The sequence below is a fragment of the Fomitiporia mediterranea genome, assembly GCF_000271605.1.
Source record: "Fomitiporia mediterranea MF3/22 unplaced genomic scaffold FOMMEscaffold_14, whole genome shotgun sequence".
NCBI classification, from domain to species: Eukaryota; Fungi; Basidiomycota; class Agaricomycetes; order Hymenochaetales; family Hymenochaetaceae; genus Fomitiporia; species Fomitiporia mediterranea.
Window position 1 is genome coordinate 421,281 of NW_006760399.1, and position 27,153 is coordinate 448,433.

At 46.1% G+C, this 27,153-nt stretch overlaps 9 protein-coding genes across 9 annotated transcripts; 4 read left to right on the forward strand and 5 right to left on the reverse strand.

Annotated features, from left to right (window-relative positions):
- Nucleotides 1-2,287: 2,287 nt before the first annotated feature.
- Nucleotides 2,288-5,892, reverse strand: FOMMEDRAFT_113492 (uncharacterized protein). The gene is made up of 8 exons (XM_007270732.1): nt 5,753-5,892; nt 5,587-5,662; nt 4,771-5,526; nt 4,609-4,709; nt 4,363-4,550; nt 4,247-4,301; nt 2,988-4,184; nt 2,288-2,923 (listed from the first exon to the last, which is right to left on the reverse strand). The coding sequence occupies exons 1-8, from the start codon at nt 5,831-5,833 to the stop codon at nt 2,465-2,467; spliced, it is 2,913 nt and encodes a 970-aa protein (XP_007270794.1). The 5' UTR covers nt 5,834-5,892; the 3' UTR covers nt 2,288-2,464.
- Nucleotides 5,893-6,168: 276 nt separating this feature from the next.
- FOMMEDRAFT_52589 (uncharacterized protein) lies at nt 6,169-7,113 on the reverse strand (the record flags this gene model as incomplete). Its single annotated transcript, XM_007270635.1, has 2 exons — nt 6,169-6,614; nt 6,711-7,113. Coding segments are annotated over 2 exons (849 nt in total), but the record flags the coding sequence as incomplete, so codon positions are not given.
- Nucleotides 7,114-7,859: 746 nt separating this feature from the next.
- On the forward strand, nt 7,860-9,700 carry FOMMEDRAFT_31496 (uncharacterized protein; the record flags this gene model as incomplete). Its single annotated transcript, XM_007270618.1, has 3 exons — nt 7,860-8,049; nt 8,099-9,149; nt 9,214-9,700. 3 exons carry the CDS (start codon nt 7,860-7,862, stop codon nt 9,698-9,700), a joined length of 1,728 nt encoding a protein of 575 aa, XP_007270680.1.
- Nucleotides 9,701-10,844: 1,144 nt separating this feature from the next.
- FOMMEDRAFT_170727 (uncharacterized protein) lies at nt 10,845-12,824 on the forward strand (the record flags this gene model as incomplete). Its single annotated transcript, XM_007270733.1, has 3 exons — nt 10,845-11,171; nt 11,223-12,291; nt 12,353-12,824. Exons 1-3 carry the CDS (start codon nt 10,982-10,984, stop codon nt 12,822-12,824), a joined length of 1,731 nt encoding a protein of 576 aa, XP_007270795.1. The 5' UTR covers nt 10,845-10,981.
- A 297-nt stretch (nt 12,825-13,121) lies between these two features.
- On the reverse strand, nt 13,122-16,640 carry FOMMEDRAFT_94828 (uncharacterized protein; the record flags this gene model as incomplete). The annotated part of the gene is made up of 2 exons (XM_007270643.1): nt 13,122-14,285; nt 14,355-16,640. Coding segments are annotated over 2 exons (3,450 nt in total), but the record flags the coding sequence as incomplete, so codon positions are not given.
- A 1,098-nt stretch (nt 16,641-17,738) lies between these two features.
- FOMMEDRAFT_113505 (mitochondrial carrier) lies at nt 17,739-19,023 on the reverse strand (the record flags this gene model as incomplete). The annotated part of the gene is made up of 6 exons (XM_007270734.1): nt 17,739-18,073; nt 18,143-18,328; nt 18,385-18,549; nt 18,612-18,715; nt 18,770-18,926; nt 18,979-19,023. 6 exons carry the CDS (start codon nt 19,018-19,020, stop codon nt 17,879-17,881), a joined length of 849 nt encoding a protein of 282 aa, XP_007270796.1. The 3' UTR covers nt 17,739-17,878.
- Nucleotides 19,024-19,285: 262 nt separating this feature from the next.
- On the forward strand, nt 19,286-20,941 carry FOMMEDRAFT_95273 (uncharacterized protein; the record flags this gene model as incomplete). The annotated part of the gene is made up of 5 exons (XM_007270663.1): nt 19,286-19,717; nt 19,768-19,870; nt 19,958-20,114; nt 20,169-20,634; nt 20,696-20,941. 5 exons carry the CDS (start codon nt 19,286-19,288, stop codon nt 20,939-20,941), a joined length of 1,404 nt encoding a protein of 467 aa, XP_007270725.1.
- Nucleotides 20,942-23,296: 2,355 nt separating this feature from the next.
- Nucleotides 23,297-23,958, forward strand: FOMMEDRAFT_161111 (uncharacterized protein; the record flags this gene model as incomplete). Its single annotated transcript, XM_007270735.1, has 4 exons — nt 23,297-23,364; nt 23,444-23,607; nt 23,667-23,751; nt 23,817-23,958. 4 exons carry the CDS (start codon nt 23,297-23,299, stop codon nt 23,956-23,958), a joined length of 459 nt encoding a protein of 152 aa, XP_007270797.1.
- A 487-nt stretch (nt 23,959-24,445) lies between these two features.
- Nucleotides 24,446-26,147, reverse strand: FOMMEDRAFT_170730 (uncharacterized protein; the record flags this gene model as incomplete). The annotated part of the gene is made up of 6 exons (XM_007270736.1): nt 24,446-24,979; nt 25,034-25,376; nt 25,430-25,497; nt 25,554-25,618; nt 25,678-25,907; nt 25,975-26,147. 6 exons carry the CDS (start codon nt 26,145-26,147, stop codon nt 24,647-24,649), a joined length of 1,212 nt encoding a protein of 403 aa, XP_007270798.1. The 3' UTR covers nt 24,446-24,646.
- Nucleotides 26,148-27,153: the final 1,006 nt, after the last annotated feature.

Here is a 27,153-nt window from a genome sequence, read left to right on the forward strand (position 1 = left end):
CTCTGGATGGACGAGTTTCGTGCTCATTGTGGAGGCTGCATTAGGAAGGTAAGGTTACATCACGTGAGTCACACAGCTTGTCGACGTATCTTAATTGATGCAGAAGAAAATAGCCGACCTACTGCTCCGCAGCCCTCCTATGAGAGCTGCTCACCAAGCTCGCAAGACTAAAAATAACTGATCTAGAAAACTGACCCAGTGCTTGTACACATTCAGGAGTCGTCGGGAGAGAGACTGGATTTGTCTGTTGTTCCAGGGTCTAAGCCGAAAGGAGCTTTCGACGCGGGACGAGGGCTGAAACAAATGATAAAGCATCGTACATCTCTGGTTGTAGTAGGCAACTTCAATTAATTGGCAGAGAGACTTGCAGAAGGGCTTTGGCAATTTAGAGTAAGATGCCAAGAGTTATGCAAGTCTCCCAAAATTGAAGAGCTGGACTTGCAGAGATTGACATTTAATGCCCATGTCACGTTACTCATGAATTTTGTTGGGTTGTAGTCAGACATTTCTTTATTTCAAACTCTGACGCGTCTGCAAGTGCCAACAGTGGGTTCGAGCACTTGCAGACACTTGCAGAGAGTTGCACGGATTTACATCTCTATTTGGTATATATTAAGGTACGTCCACTTTGCCGAGCCACCCCAAAATTTTCCAACTGTCCTGCAAGTGCTCCTTGCCAATTAATTGAAGTCACCTAGTATCAGTTAGCTGACTGTTGGATTTTAATCATTGGACGCGCTCACCAATTTGAACGATCCATAATCGTATGGGATCCTCGTCTGCGAACTGCGTTGCATTGACCCCGACCAACAAACCTCCCTACATACGATTTTTAATAATAAAAAAAGAAAAGTACAATAAAGCCAATAAAAACAGTCTCCTAATTGATTGCAAGTAGAAATGATAACTGACCTGCTGCTCAGCTGCGATGTGATAAGAGGGCCATGCTTGCATCTAGGGACCGAAATGGTTACCATCCGTGCTATCCGTGATCCACACCGTGGATCAGCTTTACCGTGGATAAAATTCCCACGGTAACCACGGTGTACCACGACACCGTAAAAATACTTGGCTACACACTGCTAGTACTTGTCTTTTTTTTTGTAACAATTCCTACTTTGCTTTTTTACACTTAATTCACATGTAACTCATAAGAATATACACTATACATCAATAATAATAAGTATTATTCAGGTGGGAAAATGTAAATATAATTGGAGTTATTTTTTATTTTTTTTCCGGGTGTATGTTGAAATTGATTACATACAAAATTATGTAAATGAAAACAAGTCAGGTGAGACTCTTGTAATGATTGACACTACTCTACAAAGGCAATATCTTTTGTCAGCCTGCCAAACGGAGCAGTGCTGATTAGTGCTGTGGATGCACAAAAATCCACGGTTACCGTGGGAATGTTTACCGTGGTACGGTATCCGTGGGAATAAACTATCCACGGTGTGGATCCGTGGATTTGCCAATCCATTCAGGTCCCTACTTGCATCCAAAGTATCACGTTGCAGCTGTGTCAAGATTTAGGGCTTACGTATACTGTGTTACTGTAAGTTTGGCCTTATTTGGCCGGCTGATCACGTTACGCAAATGCATACTTTGCCCATCTGTACAGGCACAACCTTTCTTGACCAGTAAACAACTCAGAAATATTCTCCCAGATCTGACAGCATATAAGCTGCTGTGTTACAGGTAAACAACCAGCAGCCATCCCAGGTTTGTGTGTTACACAGTAAGGTCCAGGCAACCTTGCTGCTTAGTAATTTATAAATAGGTATCACCAAAACGTACAGAGTCTGACAAGGCAATATATTTACATGTAGACTTTATAAGCAAATATAAGGATCCACAATATGTAAAAAATATATGTCTTAGCAGTAAATTCCAATACATTTTCGTGTTTGATTTGGTGATGAGCCTTATATTACCATTATTGAGTGAAGCAGAAGAAAAGTCTAACTTGAAGGAGGAAAGTACAAACCATCTCTTTACTTCTAAATAAAGGCTATTTTGGTTAATTAGAAAATATTAACATTTAACTAGTATTATAATTATTAACAATTTTATAGAAAGCCACCTAGGCCTTCCGTTTGCGTTACTCTAGGCAACACAACTTTTCAAGCGTTAGTGTTACGGTTGTGCCTGTACAGATGGGTACAGTATAAATTTTCTCTCTCAATAATAATACATCAACGTCTTCGACTCGTACAGGTTTACAATGGAAATGACAAATGCCACAGTGATATACATTTTATGCACGTCAGATACAAAGTAGTATGCCAATACAAGAGATACAGAGAAGGTGTGTACAAAGAATATAATATATAAGATCGTCATGTCATGTCGCAATGTATGAATGTATGCAGGCATGTATGTACATGTTGAAATGTACGTTGCAAAGTCGCAAGATCGCAAAGTCAAGGTATATCTGTAAAGTAAACCCTCTACCGTCACTCTACGCCTCCACACTCCGATTCGCAGCCTGCATAACCACAATCCCAACATCACACCCACTAACCACAAGCGCACTCGCAACATCCCCAATTGTCTTCCTCACCTCCCCACCAACGCTCCCACCTCCATGCATCTCCTCAACCAGCTTCCTCAACTCCTTCGTATGATCTTCCACAGCTAACCTCCTCGACCTCCCCAACACAACAACAAGTCTCCTACCATGCGAGTTCGCTCGCGTAAGTTGCGAAGTCACTACGTCGATGAGTGAGTGTAGAGGTGTAGGAGAGACTTGTTCGCGGAAGGAAACGCGCTGGAGTGCGTCTGTGACGCGTTCTGGGAGGGGTTCGGAGGTAGGTGAAGGAGAGGCGTAACGTGCCCAGACGAGGCTGTCAGCCGTTTCGGATTGTAAGCGCGTTTGAGTTGTGAATGCACCATAGACTGTATCTGGTATTCCAGTCATCTAAACAGCAGATTGAAAACAGTTATTAGCATTGTGAAAAAAGAAGCGATGAACAAAGGCGTACAGATCCAATAGTAACAGCATTCGCCCTAATATTCGCCGCAGCGGCAGCAGCATCCTTATCCTCTTCACCCGTCGTATTACCACCATGATCATGTCCATGACGATGCACGAACGAATGCGAGTGCACAGGCTCGGGCCTCCCCACAAGTTCCTCCCCCGTCCTCGTAACCTCCGCCCCAGTCTCACTTTTCGTCATCCTCACAACAGTCGCACTAATCTTCCGATTCGCACACAGCTGCACCACAAACTCCAATGCAAGTCGGTCATCAGGTCCACCAAAGAACGGCAGCAAAATATGATGCTTGCTCCCAAATCGATTACTATGCACGTCCGTAGTGGGAGTTACACCAAAATAGTCCGAGGACGAGGGCATAGTCCGATCGACGTACAGCGCGACGTCCGTTTGACATTGTGCGAAGACTGCGCGGATAAAATGGGAGTGGACGACAGAGGCGGATTTCTCGCTTGTTTGCGTTCGGAAGAGCATGTCGAACGGGTTTAAGAAGGGTGTTACGGGAGCTGCGGGTGTTGGAGGAGCCTCGGTAGGACTTGTAGCCATTGGAGCGGAAGGCGGAAGCCAAGGAACTAAGACAAGCTGCGAACCAAGATCTCGAGCACGGTCTGCTACGCGGGAGGCAAGGTCGCTAAAAGTGACAACCGAAATCGAAGACGAGATGCTCAGATCGTTCAGCTCGCCGAAGGTCTTGAATACGTTAAGTAACGGATCCGTATGAATGAGATGTTCGGCCATCGAAGTCGACTTCATCACAGCCGACGTACGATCTGAGAGTTCGATAAGCCTTAAAGCGTCAATAACAACGTTCGACTTTGCTCCAGGTCGACGAGAAATTGAACTTCCTGACGAACTTCCCCTCCTCTCCAACCCTTCCTCCTCTTTCTCCCTTTCTTTCTCGTTATCATATCCGCCAGGAGGAGGGTGAATGAGTTGCGTGAGTGCCATCATCCCGGGAAGATGTTCGAGGCTATCAAGAACAACGGTGAATCGTGTCTTCCATACGTCATCCCCTTTTTCTGTACTCGGACGAACCACTGGTCCATTTTCTTCTCCCGTCGCTAGGTAATCTGGGCCTGCTACAACGGCTCGTGTTCTTCTGCTTGGAGGATATAAAACTTGAACGACAGGCGTAGTAAGGCACGTCAAGACTAACGCCTCAAAGACAAACATCGAGAAGACTCTCTATACTCCGAATAATGTTATAAGCGGTTTGTACATCTGCATATGTTTAAAATACCACATACCTGAGTTAGGATCCCGGCATTTAAACCGATATTTAGGACGATAAGCTCAACAAGTCTAGAATGAATGCATATACTCAGTCTCGAAACAATGCATTTTGTGTGTTGGAAATCCTTACCCCTTGCAACTCATGAGAGACCCAATCGTACTCGCTTCTCTCCACTTGAATCCGCAAAGTTTAGCAGCGACAGAACATCCTCCGAACTTGCCAAAGTACGCAAGACAACAAATTGCAATCGTGTATCCCCAAGTAATACCATCATCCAACAGACCTAGATTTGTCGACAGTCCAGAAAGCGTAAAATACTACCAGACTTGGTCAATTATCCACGATTAGGAGATATGTAGCAACGTGCTTGCTTACTAGAGGAAGGAAGATGATCGAAACCATATCCTCAAGCTTCTCGGTCAACAAAATCGCCAGCCCACCTTCACGGGGTACAACCAACCCAGCCAAGAAACCACCTGGTCAAACACGCGTATCAAAAGAAGTTCTACTAATAGATACGACGAGATTAATTCTCACCAAAGATAGCATGTACACCAATAATATCGGTGAAAAACGCGGATGCAAAGGTCATAAGGATCGTGGCAGTCATGAAGCTCATTGTCGGGCCGTTCTCTATGGACCCTGTACGCTGGGCGAACCATTTGAACGCGCGTTTTACGGGGATAAGCAAGAATAACGTCCATGCCACTGCCGTCAATAAAATCCAAAGTGCCGAAAGACCAGACGCGGCGTTGACGAGTGCAACAGAGAGCGCAAGAAGGGTCCATCCGATGATGTCGTTCCCAACGCCCGCAGAAAGGACCACGATACCAACAGTCGTATCAATGAGCTTCAGCTCAGTGAGGATCCGACAAAGTACGGGAAAGGCAGTGATAGAAAAGGCAACGCCAGTAAACAGCATGAAATGGGTATACGAAACCTCATCCTCGTTGATATATCGATGGTATATTGGTAAAGCTAGTGCCGCTCCAAGACCAAATGGAAGCACCATCCCAGCGAGGGCGATTGGCATCGAGTAACGTGCATTTTTCTTGATTACTGCTGTTTCGATTTCGAGCCCGACGAGAAAAAGAAAGAGAACGAGACCGATGTTGGCGACGAGGGAGAGATAGGGGATGGATTCCGCTGGGAAGATGTGTTGCGTGAAGCCTGGGATGCGGCCAAATGCCGTTGGACCAAGCAGGATGCCACCGAGGACCTCCGAGATGACTTTGGGTTCTTTGAGGCGCTTTAACCCGACGCTAAGGAGCTGTGCAGTTAACACGATGATGCCTGCAAGTCGTGTCAGCATTAGCAGTTGTTCGTTGGTCTATCATCATTGAAGATGCTCACCGACTTGAACGATCCATAGTCGTATGGGATCAGCGCTTGTGAACTGCGTCGGGTCCACTCCACTCAACAAACCTCCCTACAGACCATTTTTTTAAAAGAAAAGTAAAAAGAAAAGCCGATCAGCATATTAAACCTCCTAATCAATTGAGTAGAAGGTATAGCTGACCTGCTGCTCTGCAGCCCTCCTATGCAAGTGCGTCGCCGAGCTGGCAAGAGAGATGACGGATCTAGAGAACTGGCCAGACATTATTGCGGCCAAGGACCCGAGAGATGCTTGTCAGTGGCGAGTAGGGGATAGTCGACTGCTTGGACGCATTCAGGAGTCGTCGGGAGATGGACTGTATTTGTTTGCCATCTAGAATGAATGTGATCGTGAGTGTGGCACGAAGCGAAGGACTGTTGTTCCGGAGTCTAAGCCGAATGGAGCTTCGGACACCAGCCACAAGTCACAGGGTAAAAACAAATGCATATCGTACATCCGTGCCAAGAATTACAATAAATATACACATAGAATAGGAATAAAATATGTAACATAAAAGTACACTTAAATCCACTAGATAAATGCTAATAATGCTGGTATCTCGAATAACTGGGCAGTTCATCTTCGTCCGCAGCACTCCCTGCGAGTCTCCCAACATGTCCGTCCACCAACCAACTCCATTCTCTCCCAGGCAGCCACCGAAATAGATGCTCTTCATCGTCTCCACCAAAATTAACCCTCAGGCGACTCGGCCCGGGTCCACCGACACCTATCGCAGCATACACGTCGTGTGCAGTCCGCGGTAAATACACCCCGCGAAATGCATCTGCTAGTCTTTCACCGTTGTAGGTGAAGAATATTGTACCTGTGCTGAAGATATATCCGCATCCGATGGTGTCACCCGGTGAGATGGATGTGAGCCGAGGGTCGTATGGACGTCCACCGTTTGGGTCTTCGAAGAATTTTTGAAAGTCATCGAGATGGAGGCCTGCGCTTAGGCGGTTCCAGCCGGGGAAACGGTACTCGGGGTAGGGAAGACAGGCGGTACCTCAACAGCGATGAGAATGCTCGAGTAAGTACATGTGGCGAGCCATCTCAGGGAGACCGAAGGGATGCAGAATCAGATGCTCAAGGCTTTACTCACCGATGGCGACGAGTCCCTCCATTTGCAGAATTGTAACCTCATAATAAATACCCTCCTTCCCTTGGATATCATACAACCCAGCCATAATCGGATAGTTACTCATAACACACGAATCTCCACATCCAGCCTCCGTATGCAGCTCAATCACCTTCGGCTGCCCCTTCCTATTACTCCTCACTTCCCTTATACTACCCTTAAATCGAGATAACGAAGGCGGGACGAGCGTCCACGCTTTACACCCCTCCTCACGAATTCGATCGACGTCTGCTGAGGGTAGGAAACGCGGAGGATTAGGAGGATGGGTATCGCAGAAATCCTCAGCTGCTTCGTACTCGTGTTTCGGTGCGTCGTAAAATAGACCAAAATCACGCGAAGGCTCGTCAGCGGGTGCCCATTCCGGAGGAGCCTCGTCTGACTCGAAAGTTGTGCTTGAGCTTGCTTCGGGTTGATTGAGTGCTCGTGAATGTTTTGAGAGCCGGCCCCTCAATAGTGAGAACATCGTTAGTGCCTAAGGACATTTCACGTCGTGGCTTTTATATTCAGGCTAATAGGCCGCTGCAACAAACATCAGTGCTTCGGCGATGTCCTAAGTCCTTGAGTTCTTGTGGGCGCTGTATTGTTGTTACTATGCAAGGCTATTCGGCGTCCTCGCTTGGCCTGTGTCACCGCGCTCGTTAGGCCGGTAAAATGGAATAGGAAATCACAGAACTCACAAACAATTACGGTTGTTTTACAAATAACAAATCGAAATACTATGAGCCTCCATACACTTTGAATCAGTATAAGCAGACATTTTAGAGCATCAGCACAGATGAGTGAATGATGCCTAAAAAGACAGAGTTAAGTTGACACGGCCATCGCATCGCCTTGCTTTCCACGCTCATTCACGGTCTCCGGTCGCAGTACCTTCTTCATGCTAGCGACCATTTCATGAGCAATCGCTCTTACCCTCACAACGCCCACTCGTCTTCTATCTCTCAGAGACGTTCCTTTGGTCACGACAGCACCACCTCAAAATCAAAATCAGAAGATAAGGCAAAGTCGAATTCGACGAAAAGTGACACCTCATCTCCTGAATCAAGTCCCACACGCAAACGAACAAGAACTACTACTCCTTCTACTCCTACTGCTTCTACATACCCCTTTACGATGAGCAGCATCCTCCCTAGAGTATCCACCAATAGCGGATACAAACGCGTCGACGTGGACGATAGACCGAAAAGAGTCCGGTTCGGCTGGAAGAAGTTTGCGATCGTTTCGTGTATCGTAATTGGGCTGGTATGGGCTTTTGGACCGAGGGAGAGGAGAGAGTCGATTGTTGATACCATTAAGTCTCCGAGTGAGTTACCTCGATACTTCCTTTCTTATGTGTTCTTATTAGTGAATAGCATGGGGGCGACCAACTCGACCTCCTCCTCCAAACGATGACAAAACCGTCGGAACACCTGAAGACCTCTACGACCACAAGCCAGTTTCTTCCTCCCGTCCGACCTCAACTCCCCACTCTCCAGCCGAAGATCCAGATCCGTTGAAAACCGTCTACTGCAAACGCCCATACGACCCCGACGCCAAGCTCGTCCAATACGCACTCATGATCGATGCAGGTTCAACAGGTTCACGTATCCATATTTATAAATTCAACAACTGCGGACCTTCACCAGCATATGAATACGAGGTATTCAAAATGACTAAACCAGGACTGAGCTCGTACAAAGGTGACCCACTCGGTGCAGCGGAGAGTTTGGATATTTTATTGGACGAAGCTGTTGCTGTCGTACCCAAATCTTTGCAGAGCTGTACACCTGTTGCTGTTAAAGCTACTGCTGGGTTACGTCTTCTCGGTGCTGATGAGAGTAACGAAATTCTCGCGAGTGTGCGCCACCGATTAGAAGAAAAGTATCCGTTTGCTGTGGTGGAGAAGGACGGCGTGGTGATTATGGACGGAAGCGATGAAGGCGTCTATGCATGGATCACTGCCAATTACCTCCTCAACACCATCCGCGCCGACTCACCTGCCAACACTCATTCATACGCCGTTCTCGATCTCGGTGGAGGTTCAACGCAAATCGTGTTCGAACCGGACTTTGAAGATGCTACACACTTCGTTGATGGGGAACATAAATACGAGTTAACGTTCGGTGGAAAGAAGCATATCTTATATCAGCATTCGTACCTTGGATATGGATTGATGAGCGCAAGGAAGAGCATACACCGTCTTGTAGAGTTCATGTCTACGTTCAACAAGGATCCTGGAGCAGAACATCCAGATCCAGAAGAGGAAATTCCGAATCCGTGTTTGTACAAGGGTTCGTCACGGATTGTCGAACTGGATGCAACGTCGAGTGGTGAGGAAAAGCGGAATGTTACTATGGCTGGTAAGGATATCGGTTCGTTTGAAGCTTGTAATCGCGTGGTGGAGCTCGTCATGGCCAAGGATGCGTAAGTCATCTGGGACCCCTCGAGTTCATTATTACAATCTAACTCAAACTTATTGCTCCTGCAGTATCTGCCAAACAAAGCCATGCTCCTTCAACGGCGTCTACCAACCCTCGATCCTCGAAACCTTCGCAAAAGGCAACGTCCTCCTCCTATCCTACTTCTACGACCGTCTCGCTCCCTTCTTCCCCCCGTCAACACTTCCAGAACAACTACAAGAACAACTAACAGTAAACACCATCGCCTCACTCGCTCGTGACGTCTGCCAAGGCCCAGCAGGGTGGTCAAAAACAACCTGGGGCTCATCCTTCGTCCCTCCTTCTTCCTCTTCCTCTTCCTCTTCGTCAGAGAAAAGTGAACTACAAGAAGAATTGGAAGGTCGACCGGAATGGTGTTTGGATCTGACTTTCATGCATGCGTTGTTGAGGTTGGGGTATGAGTTCCCTGCTGAGAGAGGTGTGAGAGTTGAGAAGAAGATTGAGGATACGGAGTTGGGGTGGTGTCTTGGAGCGACGATTGCGATTGTTGGTGGGGAGTTGACGTGTCGGGTTTGAGGTGCATTAGGTTGGGTTGAAGTGGATCGGACCAGACGTATTGTTTGTTGTTCTTTGGAATACATTCTGCACATTTCATTATATCACCGTTGTTTTAATTATTTTTGGTAATCTGGAAGTCATCCTTTACTACTAATTTCTGCTTAATTCTGATGGATTAACCTGATGAGATCCAAGCATGAGATTTTTTTCCGTGTTGAATACACACTCTAAGTGATTTGTATAGTTAAAATTGAAAACATTGATTTTCCACCGTTATTAAATGGGAAATAAAGATACAGTGCCTGGTCTCAAACAGTATGAACACTAGAGTATAGTAGTATGTGATTGAGGAGGACAGTTATCTTCATATGTAATGTTATACATTAATTGGAGATCTGCTCACATTTAGCTTGTGTTAAATCAGTCCTTGTTTATCTTGTCTACTTTGTAGCCTTGCACTTAATTTGATAAGTATGAAATTGTTTGTATCTTACTGTGATCAGATATTTGTTACTATACGTCTGTACTATTTTGCATACACAAACCAATCTGTATTTCCATTATGCACACAAAGAAGACCTCATCCGTTGTCTGTTTTCATAAAGGCTATTTTGTGAGTCTCGTCCTTTTCCCACAATTCGTGATTGCAGTAAGAGAACTGATCCAAGTGAAGAAATTTTACTCTATTAGTCTATAAAATGGTGCAATAAAAGGGTAGATAGAGCGTATAGGCCCATTCATGTAAACATCCGTTTACGTCTATCAGGCTCTGTACAGTCTGTTCGTACGCCTCGAGGAAGACGACCCCGCCAGCCGATATGCAAAGTGTTCGAGGCACAACGCAAGCGAAAAGCGCCCTGATGCCCTCCCTCACGTAGGCGTCTTTGAAGCGGGCAAAAAGGGAAGGTCCGTTTGTTGACGACAATTTCTAGAAACGAGAACAAATACAGGTCGTCATCCGAAAACGTGACACCCTAGGCGGATTGAGGTCGAGTCTTGACTGTATCTAATAATCTATTACAAGGAGAGGCAGATCAATTGAAATGATGCATCAACTGTCTGCTTTCCACGCTCACTCGCATCACCGTCTCATCATACTAATATGCTGGCAACCATTTCATGAGCAATCACTCTTTTGTGCACAACACTCACTTGTCTTCCATCTCTCAAAGGCACTCTCTTGGCCACAGCACTACTACTTCAGCTTCCCCATACTCAAAATCCGAATCCTAATTCAAAAAGTGACACCTCATCTCCTGAAACAGGTGCACTCAGAGACAGACTACACATCCTTTCACAATGAGCAGCATTCTCCCAACAGTTAAAGCTAGTGACGGATATAAACGCGTCGATGTGGATGATACACCGAGGCGAGCTCGGTTTGGCTGGAAGAAATTCGTGATTATGTCGTGTATGGCAATTGGGCTCGTGTGGGCTCTCGGTCCGAGGGAGATAAGAGAGTCGATAGTTGATACTATTAAATTTCCGAGTAAGTTATCTTTACGCATTCAATTTGATTGGTATTTTAAAAAGTGAATAGCATGGGGAAGACCAACAAGGCCGCCTCCACCAAACGATGATGAAACGACCGTCACCGCACCTGAAAAGCTCTACGATCACGAGCCAAATCACAAACCAACAGCAGACATTCCCAGCTCAGTTCCCCACTCTTCAGCTGAAGATCCGGATCCGCTCAAAACAGTTTATTGCACTCATCCTTACAAATTGGATGCTCCGCTCGTCCAATACGCACTCGTGATTGACGCAGGCGCGACCGGGTCGCGCATCCATATTTATAAATTCAACAACTGTGGCCCTTCACCAACGTATGAATACGAAGTGTTCAAAATGACCGGAAGAGCACTGAGCTTGTACATGTACAATCTTGATCCGCTCGGTGCAGCGGAGAGTTTGGATTTCTTACTCGACGAGGCTGTTGCTGTTGTTCCAAAGTCTCTACAAAGCTGTACACCTGTTGCTGTCAAAGCCACTGCTGGGTTCCGCCTCCTCGGTGCTGACAAGAGCGTTAAAATCCTTTCAGCTGTGCGTCACCGACTAGAAGAAAAGTATCCATTTCCTGTCGTGGAGAAGGATGGCGTGGTCATTATGGATAGAAGCGATGCGGGCGTCTACACGTGGATCACAGCCAACTATCTCCTCAACACGATCCGCGCAGATTCACCAGCCAACACACATTCATACGCCGTTCTCAATCTCGCACGTGGCTTATCTCAAATTGTGTTCGAACCTGACTTTGAAAATGCTACGCACTTCGTCGATGGAGAACACAAGTATGAGTTATCGCTTGGAGGGAAGAAACATATCTTATATCAACACTCGCACATCGGATACGGATTTTTGAACGCAAGGAAGAGCGTACATTGGCTTGTGGAGTTCATGTCTACGTTGAACAAGGCCACTAGGCCAGAAAATCCAGATCCCGAAGAAGCGATTCCGAATCCGTGCTTGTACAAGGGCTCGTCACGAATCGTCGAATTAAGCTCAAACACGCCTGATTGGAGAATGCGAAGGGTCTCCATGTCCGGAAAGGATATTGGTTCGTTCGAGGCATGCAATCGCTTTGTAGAGCTCGTTATGGCTAAGGACGCGTAAGTCGCCCCTTCTTATTTTACTGTTTTAGTATTTCACTCTGACTTATTGAGCTTATAGTATTTGCCAAACCAAACCATGCTCCTTCAACGGTGTCTACCAACCCCCCATCCTCGAGACCTTTGCGAAAGGAGACATCCTCCTCTCCTCCTATTTCTACGACCGTCTCGCTCCCTTCTTCCCTACCTCTTTTTCAGAACAACCCGCAGAACAATTAACAGTAAACGACATCGCCTTACTCGCTCGCAACGTATGCGAAGGCCCTGCAGGGTGGTCAAAAACTCCCTGGGGCTCATCCTTCGTCTCCTCCTCCTCCCCTTCATCATCGAAAAGCAAACTGCAAGAAGAACTCGAAGGTCATCCAGATTGGTGTTTAGATTTAACTTTCATGCACGCGTTGTTGAGATTGGGGTATGAGTTCCCTGCTGAGAGAGGTGTGAGAGTTGAGAAGAAGATTGAGGATACGGAGTTAGGTTGGTGCCTTGGGGCGACGATTGCGATTGTTAGTGGGGAGTTGACGTGTCGCGTTTGAGATGTTGAGGATGACTGGATTCTAGTGATGCGCAAGATGTAGGGTGCATGCATTGTTCACTCTGAAATACATACTGCACATTCTACTGTACGGCCATTTTAATTATTTATATTAATATAAATCCATTCTTCTGCTTTACTTCATTCAGGAGGTCAAGTCAGTAAAGTTCACCCCAAACTTGTTTTGACCCTTGAATCATCAAGGCAAACAGTACAGCAACTGTATATCATATAGATTTCAACATACAAGATGATAACAAATGTGTTTCTGTACATAACCTAAGTTATGAGGTGCACATCAAGCCCCAATGTGAACCAAGTTAACCCATCTCTCAGTCTGAACATCAGGTAACGCTCTCAGCTCTATAGCTGCTTTGCAAAGTCCCGCAGCCGCCCGCTTATGCCTCGCCTCACCCTCACCACACTCCCACATATGCTCATAAATTGTCCTGGCCATAAAGGGTCCGTCTTTATCAAGGAACTCCCACATTGATCCAATGACACTCCGGAACCCAGAGAACTGCATTGCTGCAGCCAGGTGAAGTACTTCATCATGCGCGCTATCATGAGGTTGTTCGGCAGTGTGACAGGCAGAAAGGTATGCGAACTCTGCGTTTGGAAGATCGGCTTGGATGATATCGAGTAAAGTCAACTTCTGGTTCTGCCTGCGATCTTGCTCCAGGCCCTGCTCGAGAACAGGGAGTTTGAAGGAAGACTCGAAAGGCTTTGAATCTAAGTTCCCGTGGCAAACAAAGTGGACCCATGCTGTTTTCCTAAGTGCTCTAATCACTGCACCACGAGATGCTGTCTTGAGGAGTAGATTAGTGCTTATGCCACAATTTCGGATGTTACGAATTTCCCCTCTAGCCGAAGAAAGTGAGTCATCCCCGATAACAAGCACTGTTGGTTCTTCAAAATTGTCACCTGATCGTGCCTTAATGAGCGCTCCGAGTGTCGGAGTATATGACGAGACGTATATGTCCAGCAGATACTTTGTATTACCGTCTGCATCCTTGAACGGACCTGCAGCATGGAAGGGAAGTGAAGTTAGCACAGATGTCGGACACCACCAAATACGTGATCCTTCTGCAATCCCGAGCTCCTTGAGCTTGTTGACAACTTTAGAAACCATTCTGTTCCACAACACCTCCATCGTGTGACGGAGGATCCTATCATATTCCAACGAGTCAGCCCCATAGTTTTTGCGTGTTTCTAGGAGGTTCTTGCACAAATCAGTACTATCACGATAGAAATTCGAGTCCATCGGAACACAGACAGTCGGACAATCCTCCTGGGAGAGAACAATGAGAGCATCGGATCGATATTCGCAATGATTTACCACGATGACGGGACCCTCTGAAGCCGAAAGTCGCAGCGTTTTGAATGGCACACCCATGAGGAAATTTTCAAATCCGGGTATTCGTCGTATCCTCTCTACCAGCCTCTCCTGCTCTTCCGTGAGCTTGCGCTGACGTACCAACAATTTGTCGAAGTCTTTCTCTCCAGCTCGTACGTTTTGCGAAAAGGAAACAATAAAGCTGGCGTGTGGGGTCTCAGAAGATGTTGCGAGATCCTCCAGTTGACGACTAACGGATCGAAAGCTGTCGACGAGCTCTTTATTTACTTCTGCAAGCTGGTCAAGAGGAGTCCTGAATCCACGCATCTGTGACCAAAGCAACGCCCTTCCCTGCTCCAACAGTTCGACGGCCTGGCCAGGTTTGTTCTTCTCTATGGCATATGAGGCAGCTGCTGAGGCAAAAGATCTAAATTCATTGTTTCTAACAAGAAAGTCATGTCGCGCGTGAAGAGTAGGATTGACAATAAGAGTTCGTTGCAAGAGCGAAATTGCTTGAGTGTACGCTTGAAGAGCAGTATGGTGATCATGTGATCGTGCGAGATATGTCCATCGTTGCGCGGCCTCCAGACGATCCAATGAACTGGAGAATGCATGACCCGCTGCCTCTTCTAGCAATCGCATACACTCCTCAAAATTGTCCTTATCTCCGAGCTTTTCGAATAGAGAGAACAACGGATGCGTGAGCCTGTGTAACGAGTATGCATGTTCCGGATGACCTTCGTGACAGAGATTGAGAGCTGCATGGTGCAACCCGATCGATTCTTCGAGGGTGTCTAATTGAGGGCTGTACGTGTATCTCTCGTACAGGGAACGTGCGAGATTGTCCAGTGAATGAGACAGAATTTGATCACCCTCGGAGAGAAGAGTCAGAGCAGTGCGGCTCATTTTGATCGATTCTTCAATGTCTTCCGGCTGTTTGCTTCGTTTGAATCTAGCACGCAAGGCAGTTGCTAGATTGGCCAATGAGTAAGGCCGACCCGGATGATCCTCAAGATTAAGAGTCAGAGCATGTCGGTGCAGTTGGATCGATTCCTCAATGTCCTCTGACCGTCCGTCTCGCTGGTATCTGGTTCCCAGATACGATGCCAGATTGGTCAATGAAACCCACTGGTTAGGATGACCCTCAGTGCAAAGGAACAAAGCAGCACGCTCCAGTTCAATCATTTCTTCAAGGTCCTCTGGCCGATTGGTTTGTCTGTATCTATAGTACAAGGATACTGCTAGATCGCCTAATGAATTAAACCGATCTGGGTGACCCTCAGGGCGAAGCAGCAGGGCAGCACGATGCATTTCGATCGCTTCTTCAAGATCCTCGGACCGACCACTTTGCTTGTATCTAGTGTCCAGGGAATTTGCTAGACCGTTCAGTGATTGAGATCGATCCGGATGACTTTCGGGAAGAAGAGGCAGAGCAGCACGGAACATTTTGACTGCTTCCTCAAGATCCATGGATTGACCACCATGCTTGTGTCTGTCATGCAGGAAACCTGCTAGACTGCTCAATGAATGAGACCGATCCGGGTGGCCCTCAGGCTGAAGAATCAGCGTAGCGCGGTACAGTTCGATCAATTCTTCAAGGTCCTCCGATCGTCCGCTTTGCTCATATCTGTTGAACAGGGAATTTGCTAGACTGCCCAATGAATGAGACCGATCTAGGTGGCCCTCAGGAAGAAGAGTCAGCGTAGCACGGTGCAGTTCGATCGATTCTTCGAGATCCTCCAACTGTCTGTTTTGCTGATATCTGTCCTGCAGGGAAATTGCCAGATGCTCCATTGAAAGAGATCGATCTGGATGACCCTCAGGACGAAAAATCAGAGCAGCACGGTGCAGTATGATCACCTCTTCGAGGTCCTCCACCTGTCTACTTTGCTCATATCTGTCGTACAGGGAATATGCTAGATTCTCTATTGAATGATACCGATCCGGATGGCCCTCAGGACGAAGAATTAGAGCAGCACGGTATAGTTTGATTGATTCTTCGAGATCCTCTGACTGTCTGCCTTGCTGATATCTGTCCTGCAGGGAAAGTGCTAGATTGTCCAATGAAAGAGATCGATCCGGATGACCCTCAGGACGAAGAGTCAGAGCAGCACGACACAGTTCGATTGATTCTTCGAGGTCCTCTGACCGTCTGCTTTGCTTATACCTGTTGTACAGAGAAAGTGCTAGGTTCTCCAATGAAAGAGATCGATCCGGATGGCCCTCAGGACGAAGAGTCAGAGCAGCACGGTCCAGCGCAATGGCTTCCTCCAAGTCCTCCATCCTCCGCCATCGGTCATATCGTTTGCCTAGATAAAGCGCGAGGCGATGCAGCTCATCTGAAAAATCACAATGCCCGTCTGGGAGAAAGCATAGCGCAGAGCGTTGAAGGGCGATAGTCTCGTCCAATTCTTCCCGTTTCCCACATGCCTGGAAGTGTTCCCAGCATTTGTAGGCCAAGTTCTGATATGCCCGAGATTTTGCTTGCGAACAGCGAATACGGTATGACGAGTGTAACAGGCGGTTGCGACGCCGAATTGCTGCGAGTCTCGAGTACCAGAGAGCCTTATCCTTCTTCCAACCTATATTTTTATTTTATTTGAAACAAAAATTAAAGTGACTGCAATTAGACCTACCAGAAGGCTTCTGCAAGACCTTAATCGCCCCATGCCTGAGCATTGGCTTTTGCATAGTATATAGGATTACCTAAACGACGTAGTGTTGGTGCCAGGAGTGTGTTGAGATGCTTTGCAGTGCAAATGGATCTATACAATCTTTATTGAGAGGTTATTCTTTTCCAATGTCGATAGGACATGGACATACAATTATTGTGTTTAATAGTTCAGAGAGGTGAAGTAGAAATTGGTTGGACAAGTAATAGAGAATAAGAGAGAAGAGAAGGAAAGGGAATGACAATGGTGTATGATCCTATATACTATGCTGTACACGCTCGGAACACGTTCAAAGGCTGTGATGATGGACGACCATCGCCACAGGCTAAGGACTTAGGACATCGTCCAAATCTAACGTAAGCAAGGATCTCTCACGTCAATGCTTAGACGATTTGCCAAGGAATAAGTGAATGGCAAGTCTGGCTTCTCTTCAACAGCTGCCTAAGTATTCAAGAATAATTTATCATTCACTAATTATTGAGACAGGTAAAATCATCTTGTAGCAGCTGCTTTGGCCCATTTGAAGGCATTCTTGCTATCAATGCGTTTGGCCTGCATAACTGCGGTCACAAGGCAGTGCCAGTCTTCTTATGATGCATATAGCCCACATACTCGCCTTGCACTGATACCACGCTCTATATCACAGATAGAAGCTTTTACTCTGTCCTCAAGCATCATTTGTTTATCCCTGTGCAGAAATGCCATTTTCAGGCACACATAGCAAATCTTTCTCATTTGTAGAGTTAGCCATGCCAATAATCTCAGGACATGAGACGCCTGACTTACTCATAATGGTATGTGGCTGTTCACAGTGCCTCAGTTACGAATATCCGCTGGCAGTGATGTCCTGTTGACCGGATTTTGCCAACCGAATACATGTCTGCTGACCTTTCATAAAAGCTTTTTGCGAGTCTCGTTCTATTCTTGCAATTCGGGGTTGCAGTAAGTGCGATAAATCCGAGTTAAGCAGAGCAAAAACATTTTCCCTCTATTAGTCTATGAAATGCTGTATTATTATTAAAGAGGGTGTAGATAGAATGTATAGGTTCATTTGTGTAAACGTCCGTTTACGTCCATTAGGCTCTGTACAGTCCATTCGTACGCTCCAAGGAAGACAGCGCCACCTGCTGAGATCCAAAGTGTCCGAGGCACAACACCGGCGAATAGCGCCTTAATACCCTCTTTCACGTAAATGTCTTTGAAGCGAGCCAAAAAGGATGGTGTATCCATTGAGGATATTTTCTAGAAACGAGAGCAAATACGGGTGGTCACCTTTAAACGCAATTAACCAGAGAAATGAAGAGAACATACTCGAAGATCAAGCATTGTTCGAGTTTTGACGACATCAAGGGGCGTTGTGAGGGCTGCGGCGATACCACCAGCGATGCTGCCGCACACGGCGGCTTCATGTGCGCCTAACGAGTCTCGACCTAACGCACGAGCAGATTCCATTTTGAAGAACTCGTATAATGGGAATTGGATGGAAGTGAACGGGATCTACGCCGATCAACGAAATAAATTGATTGATTGATTATGATGAAACGACCTCGTACCTCGCGCATGATGGTCGACCCAAATCCGCGATAATACCCAGAAAGGCCGTCGTGCACTAAGATGTATCGTGCGGCTGTGAGCGAAGAACCCAGAGCTTTGCCTTCCGCCGAAGTTTGGGCTCTGCTCTTCACAACTTCTGTCGGTACGCGGATTAAACATGCAGCCTAGCCTATGTCTAGGTAAATTGACACAGGAAAAAGAAATCACGAAAGGTGGTAGAACGTACGACTTCGGCTACGGATGCTGAGACCATGTGGGTCACAGCCGCATGCTTTTCATGCAATGGTGAGATACGCTTGAGGGTATCATAGGTCGAGAAAAAGACGGCAGCTAAGTTATTTGACCTCAGAGAAGATTGTCTCTTGATATTAAACATCGACATACCACCTGGGGCACTCCCGATGATTACACTTCCGACACCCTTGTAAATTCCTCGAAATCCTCCAGCTGAAATGAATCCTTGCGCAGATTGAAGTCGTGTCTTGACTGTATCTATCGGATAGAAGAGCAAGTCGACGGAGGTGCCTGCAACGCCTCCCGCCTGTCGATGTATCAAACCTAGCCCGTTTATTTAGTAAAGTATCTGTCCTCACTATCAAAGACTGCGTGTACGAGGGAGACGTTTTGTTTCCCATTCCTTTCGACTCTGTGAGGATTAAGGAGATTGAATGGGAAGGAAATGAAAAATCTAAATGAATGGGTTACATAATTTATTAGGACTGCATCACGTGCCAGGATTTTCGTCGCATGACCATGGACCTTCACCTTGGCGGACTAAAGTGACACCAGAGTCAGATTTACGGGACCCGGAGTCCACCGACTCGAAGTGCATCGATCTCTCTTTGCTTCATGGCCACCGCCATCTCCAGACGATGGAGACTATGCAGGCTACCATTCGTCATGGCTGTCTTCTTCACCGCAACGACCGATAATATCACGCCTCCTGTCTATGCTTATTCCGGGAACAGCCCTATTTCAACAAGCTGGTTTCGTCGAGTCAACACTGCAAGTGCCGACAGCAGTTGGCTCTGGGGATGGGCATGGGGTGCAGATAACACAGTGTCTGTCGTGGATCGCTCGCCACCTGTCAGCTTCGTTTCCCGACCTGCCTCGTTTGGTCGCATGATCGAAGACGCGGTTAATGGTTACGGTATCCCTATGAACGCTTTCACCATGAGCTGCGACGAAGAAGAAAACGATAAAATTCCAATATGGAACCTTGAACCCAACTTGGGCTGCCCTAAACTCTGTCCTTCTGGGAACCATATGCCAGAGCCAGAGGAAAGTTGGATCGCAATTGTGCAGCGCGGTAATTGCTCCTTTGTCGCTAAGGTATGTTAGTAACCCCTTCTATTTATTTTTTATTCTGAGAAATGCATTAGGTACGAGAGGCACAACGATTTGGTGCAAAAGCCGTCATTGTCGGTGGCGACGACCCAGCGGTCACCGGTAATCCAGATGTACTTGTGAATATGTACAGTCAAAGTACGTCGCTTTCCGACCGTTTCTGAAGACTTCAACCTCTTTTCTTGTCTCCCCATCTTTCAGAACTATTTATGCTTCTCCCTACAGGTGACTCTTCGGATGTGAAGATACCCTCGACTTACATTAAATTCTCCGATTATTCGCGTCTATCAAATCTAATTGCTTCCTCCAACACATCAACGTCCGGGATTAAAACTGTGTCCTTACAGATAACCGCAGACTACGCCTCTTGGGAGTGGTATTCGTATGCAATTCTTTTTGAACTCTGAAGACATAAGGGGATTTAACCTTTTATTAGACCTATCTTAACATTCATTGTCTTGCTCCTTTTACCTTCCGCATTGACCCTCACTACCCTGCTCATCCACCGCATCCGGGCTGCTCGTGCCGAACAACGGGAGCGCGCGCCGGAGGACGTCGTCAACCGACTGCCCTGGCGGGTGTGGACCGGATCGGGCTGGGAGAAACACGAAGGTCCGGTTCCCTCTGCCAAATTAAGCGCAGATACGGATTTGGAATGTGGAGGTGATTTGGACACAATACTAGAACTGGCCGGCCAACAGGGGCAATGTCCACCATCTACATCTCGGGACGACGAAGGCGCGGAAACTGAGTCTGTCAACCCGCCCTGGTTCGATGCACAGACGGAATGTGCAATATGCCTGAATGATTTTGCTAAGGGAGATCGTGTACGCGTTTTACCTTGCAAGCATATTTTCCACCTCGACGAAGTGGATGAGTGGCTCATTCATCGAAAGAAGCTGGTTTGTGATGCTTCCTACTCAATCATGACACTGGGTTTACTGACCTGCTCCATTTTCACAGTGTCCTGTGTGCAAAGCGGACGTAACTCAACCTTCACACCCATATCATCATCTCGAACCCCTTCCTACTGAGCCGGTAAACTCAGAACCTGCATCGCCTAGCACATCGAACGAACGAACTCCTCTTCTTGCACAGCAGCGTCTTCTTCCCTTAATCGGCCATCCCGACACGTCACCTACGCGTATGTCCACGTCTGCACCTTCTCACCCGCTTCCACCTCTCCATCGGGATGACGAGCGACCATGACGCCTTACGATCTTCTAGTTGTATATTCACAGTTGTACTCTACTTACGATTTCGCGACCTTCATTATTGCAATTTCATAACGCGGCTCAATTCTGTGTATTGTGTATTGTTATTTGTTACTTCTACTGGCTAAAATTGCTTGCTCTATTTTCATCTTTATCTGTTCGTTTGTTTGACTGGTATCTGGGTTTGTTCGTTCAACGCAATCGCCTTGTTCAGGTCTGTCTAGCTTATTTGTGGTGCGTGTCTTTTCTATGTTTGTGACTTAGGATTAACACGTGTCGCTTAACGCCGAACAGCCGCCATGTTCATTCAAGAGAAACATGCTGGCAAATTTGCAACCAATGTACCAAAGCGCCTAACATTCAGCACCTATTAAACGCTCGCGGGCGATATTACTGCGTCGGCTCTTTCTTTGCTTGTCTTCCAAGTTGCTGTTCTGGTTTATTGTCGTAGTGTTTGGTTCTCTGTCCTGTGGGCGCTTAAACAGCAACACTCCATCTTTCGCCGTCTTCCTCATCTTTCTGAGTTTGTTACCGAGGCTAGCAGGACAGGCTCGGTACCGCACTCAGTCGCCTGCCATGACTCTGACGCTGATATCTCAAGCACTGCTACCACCGGCGAAAACGTTCTATAGTGGGTACTCAGTCTTCACGACGCATTTGGAAAATAAAAGAATTATTGATGGAGTTTGGGAAACGTCTTTCGTGGCTTAGGCTTTCATTGCTCCTATATTGTTAACTCCTATTTTGTGCTGTGTCGACTCTCGCCTTACACATACTCGTCCGCTGTGAAGATGATTTCGTGTACTTTATTGATGTCGGCTGCACATTCGACAAGGCGATATGTCAGGCTGTTCGTCCAGTCCAGACTTGTGTCCTTGTACAAGCTAGATTTCAAATCTAGCACTCATATTTGCTGTCCTGTAAGATAGGCGATGTCTATTCGTCAAGACTAGGTACATGCAGGGTATTCGAATTTGTACGGTCCGATGAACTTTTACGAGTAACAGTGCGCCTTTGCATTGACCCGTGAATCTCGCCTCAGGTCGAGGTCAGGTACTATTATCTTGCCATTCGGAGCAGACATTATCAGACAATATGCTTCGGACAAAGAATACGTCCGTGCTTCTTGCTACACATAGTTTTGCATTGTTCCTAAGCCCATTGTATGGTTTCAACGTTTCCCGATTTCACCGGGATTTCATCTAGAATCCAAGTGCTGTAGGCGGCAGTAGGCCTTCTAGTACCGAAACCAGTGCCTAGAAGTGAAAATGACTCAGAGATATTACATATCGGCTTTACTATTTCCCTCTGACTACCTGGCTGAGGAAAGAAACTCCAGAACACTCAACAGTGTCTATGTATCTAGGCCCATTGTTTTGAGATGGTTACTGTCCTCTGATCATGTTCTCTGCACATCTTGTTATTTTCTCTGCATGTGGATAAATTTTCAGAGTGTCTTGCCTGCTCAGCTTCTAATGTTATGAACTGATCCAGTATGAGCAGTGTAAGCAGAAGACTAAAGCAAGGAAAGGATCATTTTGAGGAACAATGACCCAAAACTATTGAATCTAAATTGATTATCCAATTATTGATGATCAGAGTTACTTGTGCAACATATCATTACATATCTGATGGTAGTGCCTACAAAATGTCAGTATCTAAGGCTTTAGTTGAGATCTAATCTGTTCAAGTGATAGCAAACTATTATCCTTTTAATTAGATATAGTCTCTGTTAGACAGTTATGGAAAACACTTTCTAGGATACCTGAGGTTTTGTCTAGTCAAATAATTCATTGTGCAAAGGGACTGTAGCTAAGCATGGTAAATGTCATTCTCTTTTGTTTACTACTGCTGACTCACTGAGACAGTGGCACAGTGCTAACATTAAAGGCAATCAACATATAAAGTTAATCAGTCATAATACTGTGATGCCGTGCATTAATCTGTTTCAGAGGAATATTCTAGAGTGCTCCAAGATAATATAGCCTTGCTGCTCCTAGCTGTGCAAAAATTGATTATTTCACTCGCCTCCCAGAAAAGCTTCTAATCACGTGACTAGAATTTAGTTTATTATGACTCACATGGTTTTTGTTTCAAATTATTTAAGTCTACTGCCTTTTTTGGGAAGAATTTCGGGAAAGGTTTTTGATCTGTACTGATGATGAAATCGAAACACTTGGTTCTCTTACTAGTTTTCACAGGTAGAACAGCAAAGCTGTTCTGTTCAAAGTTTGTATTAAGAATTTAAAACACTTATAAAACATCTGCTGCAGAAATGAGAACTATCAGAAGTCCTCAGAGTCTCAGACACTCAGACACATTTGCTCAACATATTACCTACAGCACTGAAATGGTTCGCAGGTACCAAAGGAGCCAAATTAGCCATGCCTGCTGCGGATACACAAAGCACGAGGCGAGGTCAGTTGATTTATTAATTTGTCTATATGTTTCAAAGGAGGAATAGAAGTGAAACTAACTACCAGTTTATCCTATCCAGAAAGTCTAGACCATTCCCTCCACAGCTTCTCCAAGACTTTTTGGAGTTTTTGCGTGCTCGTCAGGCAAGGCGCGCACAAGGAGTGCCAGCAAAACTGAGACCACTCAGTATCACTGATGGCTGTAAAGCAAGGTCTACTCCGAGTGTGAACACAAATCTAAATGGTAGGTTCTCGAGTCTACAGAAATATAAACATTATTAATTTTACTCCTGCCTATTCTAGGCACACCAACAGTCCCACTCCCTCTAGGGCTTGGAGTAATTCAAGTGCCGTCTGGAGCACATCGTGCCGACGTGCGCTTTAACTGGTAAGAACTTACAAAGGTCATATGAATCATTCTAGACCTAATTATCACTTTTCTCGCCGAAATAGTGTGACGAACAGACTTCAGTCGGGACATGTAACACACAACTTAGTCGTGAATGTCGATGTCATATTCAATCCCGACTCAAATGCCGCTGCAAAGAATACCTCAAACGAGCCGAAGCCAAAGGACGAACCTGATACCCAGTAGGCAGCAACAGTTGGCTTTGCATGCGGTTGGTTGCTTACATGGAGCAATGATTGCCTCAAAGATAGGAGCAGGTGTGCAATTTTGGCACCTTACCAAGCAGCAATTTTCGATGACCTAATTAGCACCCTGCTCTTAGAAGAGAAGAATTATTTATGTTCAAATTCCAAATGGATTGTGTATTGTTCTGTATGCTGTTCTTTAACTTCTGTATTGCAGTTGATACTGCTTGCAAGCTTGTTTGTTCTTGGTTTAAGAAATAAATGTATGGAAATACGATTTTATTTACACCCATTGCACGGGAGATAAAATTATGATCCAAACGAATAAATACATATGCGCAGATGCACTATGTGAAAATCAAACCTTTCCGATTAAGCATAATCAAGTACCATTCCTTCGATGCTAAATAAAATTAAGAAATGTGGCCGTGAATGCGAGATTTCTCTCTAGATGACTTTGGTATAGGATCGTGCTGGCTAACGAGTGGCGCGGGAGTATGCAAAACGCGTACTATATCCCAAAATGCGACAAAATGCGAAATAAGTAGTGCCTGAGGAAGCAAGCAATGATGGTATGATATGTTCGAAACTAATGGCATAGCAATGTGCAAGGCGATTGGGGAGATCCGAATATTAAGGACAAGACACCGGGATCAACGGAAATCGCCAGTAAAAAGAGTATCGATGAATTAAATATTAATGCTGACACTCAGGCCATTTGAGTTGAGCCACTCGCGCCATGCAGCAATCATCATCAATGCAAACGACTGGCCTTCAGTTGACAGTATGCCAATCTCGTTCCAACTTAACGGGTTCACGTACGGCGAGATGATACCGAGTTCGTCTACACCATCCAAGACGGCTTTCGTCAGCCGGTTCGCCGCTTTTGTGTAGTTCCAGCCGAAAGTTTTAGGATCGATCACTGCAGCGCGGTAAGCAACTGAGGCGAGTGCAGCAGAACTGGCACAATCGCCGAAAGTGCTGTTGCTGTCAATGTAGTTCGGGATGAGATTGTCGTCGCCCTTTTAAATAATTCACATCAATTCAAGGTCGAAAGGATAGCAAATATCACTGACAATAGCAGCAAATGTGCCATCCAAGATCTCCTTCACCCAACTTTGGAGCTGATCCGTCTGGTTCTTCATGTCGTCCGCGAATGCACTCTTCATTATTGTGGACTGTACGCGAATGATACCAAGCGCTGCCCAAGCATTACCAGTTGCCCAGATACCCTTATCCCACCAGGTTCCATCATCCTCACTGAATATATGTCCCCAAAGCTTGCCAGTCGGGCCATCGATTAAGAGTGCATCACGATAAAGCCGTACATTGTCAAAGGCCATTTGAAGGAGCTCCTGCTTCTTGGTAACGGCACCATAGTAAGCAAGGAACGGGGGAGCCATGAAGACGCCGTCATCCCTGTTGATTTGCGTGAGTGAAGAGGGAAAATGAGATAAATCAGTATTATTCACCAGTAGGCTCTAGAGTCGTTACGCATGGAAATTGCACCAGTTTTTGTTTTCGGAGCGATGTTAAGGAGCTGACAGTATGCTACTTAGGCGGCTAGTTCAGTCAACGAACGATTATGAGGCTCACATAGTTTAACTGTCTATCGGTGGCATTCTGGAAGTACTTCGCTCTGCTTGGCTCCGTCATGGCGCCTGACGTCCGTCCGCATTAATGTCAGGGACGACATACGATTCACGAAATGATAACGTACCAAGGAGAGTAAACGGCCCAGCGGATGCCCCGTCAAGTGCGGCACCATCCAAACCATCATTAATGTTTTGACTGAGACGTCCATCCGGACCCTGACGGACCGCGGCACTCAGGGCAAGGCGCAATGCGCCAACTGGTAGGCCCTTCACCGAGAAGGGATTTTCCGCGAAGACCGAGTACTCCGGATTTTCGATCTCCAAGACGCCGGCTGCAGCAGTACCTTGCTCCCAGCTATTATAAGTGCACAATTTTTGTATCAGTACCTGCATCTTATAAGAAAACGGAGATAGAAATGTACCTTGTACGTATGGATCCAAACATAGCACCCTTGATAGCGTCCGCCAATCGAGCCTTCGAGTTGAAGAGATCAACCTGAACGGATAGGTCATCGCGAACCTGCAACGTAGGGAGTGCATTGGCAACGAATACGGAGCAAACTGCTGCCACAGCTAAGGGAATTGAGGATAACATGGTTGACAAAAGAGCGAGTGGTATTGTTAAAAAAAGTTTTGGGAGATGAAAATTATCGAGTTTGAGAGCCCTTTGTGGCGGCTACACCTGTCAGTTCCACTTCACGCAAATGAGTGAAGATAGGTTAAATAATGTGATTAAGGAGCGGAAGGGGGAAAGGTGGATACACCTAACGCAAGTCTGAAAATAGATCACGGAGATCGTTGAAGGGGGTAAAGGGGAGCGACTTTGCAAGCATTTATTGAGGCCACTGGCGCCCATACCGTCACGGCGCAGGTTTCATCGTCACGAGCGAAACCTTGCCTTCGGCAGGGACGCACGAAAGTCAATAGAATACATTAAGCGAGTAGAAAACAAGCCTAGCCGACATGCAAATTCCCATTTGGGCATCTCCGAAGGTGATGTTATGTTGATTGGTCATGACTGAACAGTTTGATTATCCATTCCAGGTGGCAAGATTGCCTATGCTGACTGGCCATTCGAAAATAATCTGTGAGATATGCACAATGAGCTGTAGGAAACCACAATGATACTTTCGCGTGCAATCTCAGTAAAGGACGGTTCCATCGTAGCATGGAAGTCCTAGATTTGAATGTCAGCCGAGGAATCAATTCATATGTTTTTTTCAGGGTTGCGTTACGCGAGTGCTCCCGCAGATCATTTTTGATCAAATTAAAAGCAATCTCCGATGATTTATAACAGATTCGTGGTAAGACATGAAGAGGGGAAGCCCGATCAAGAGGTGTGCCTTGAGCTGGGGAAGAAGTTCCACTGCGTGAATTTGACCATGATCCACTTCGCCGTGACGCTTATGAAAGTGGCAAGGAATACAAACAGAAACTATCTGATAGATATGGACCAGAGTAAACATGGCAAATGTACTAAACCAAGTATCAACGAATCATAAGCAAGAAGTCGACTGTTCCACTTACATGATACGTTTGACGAAAATAAGGAACAATTTGGTCTGACTTTGTAATGCGGAACGAAAGGATATAAATACCAG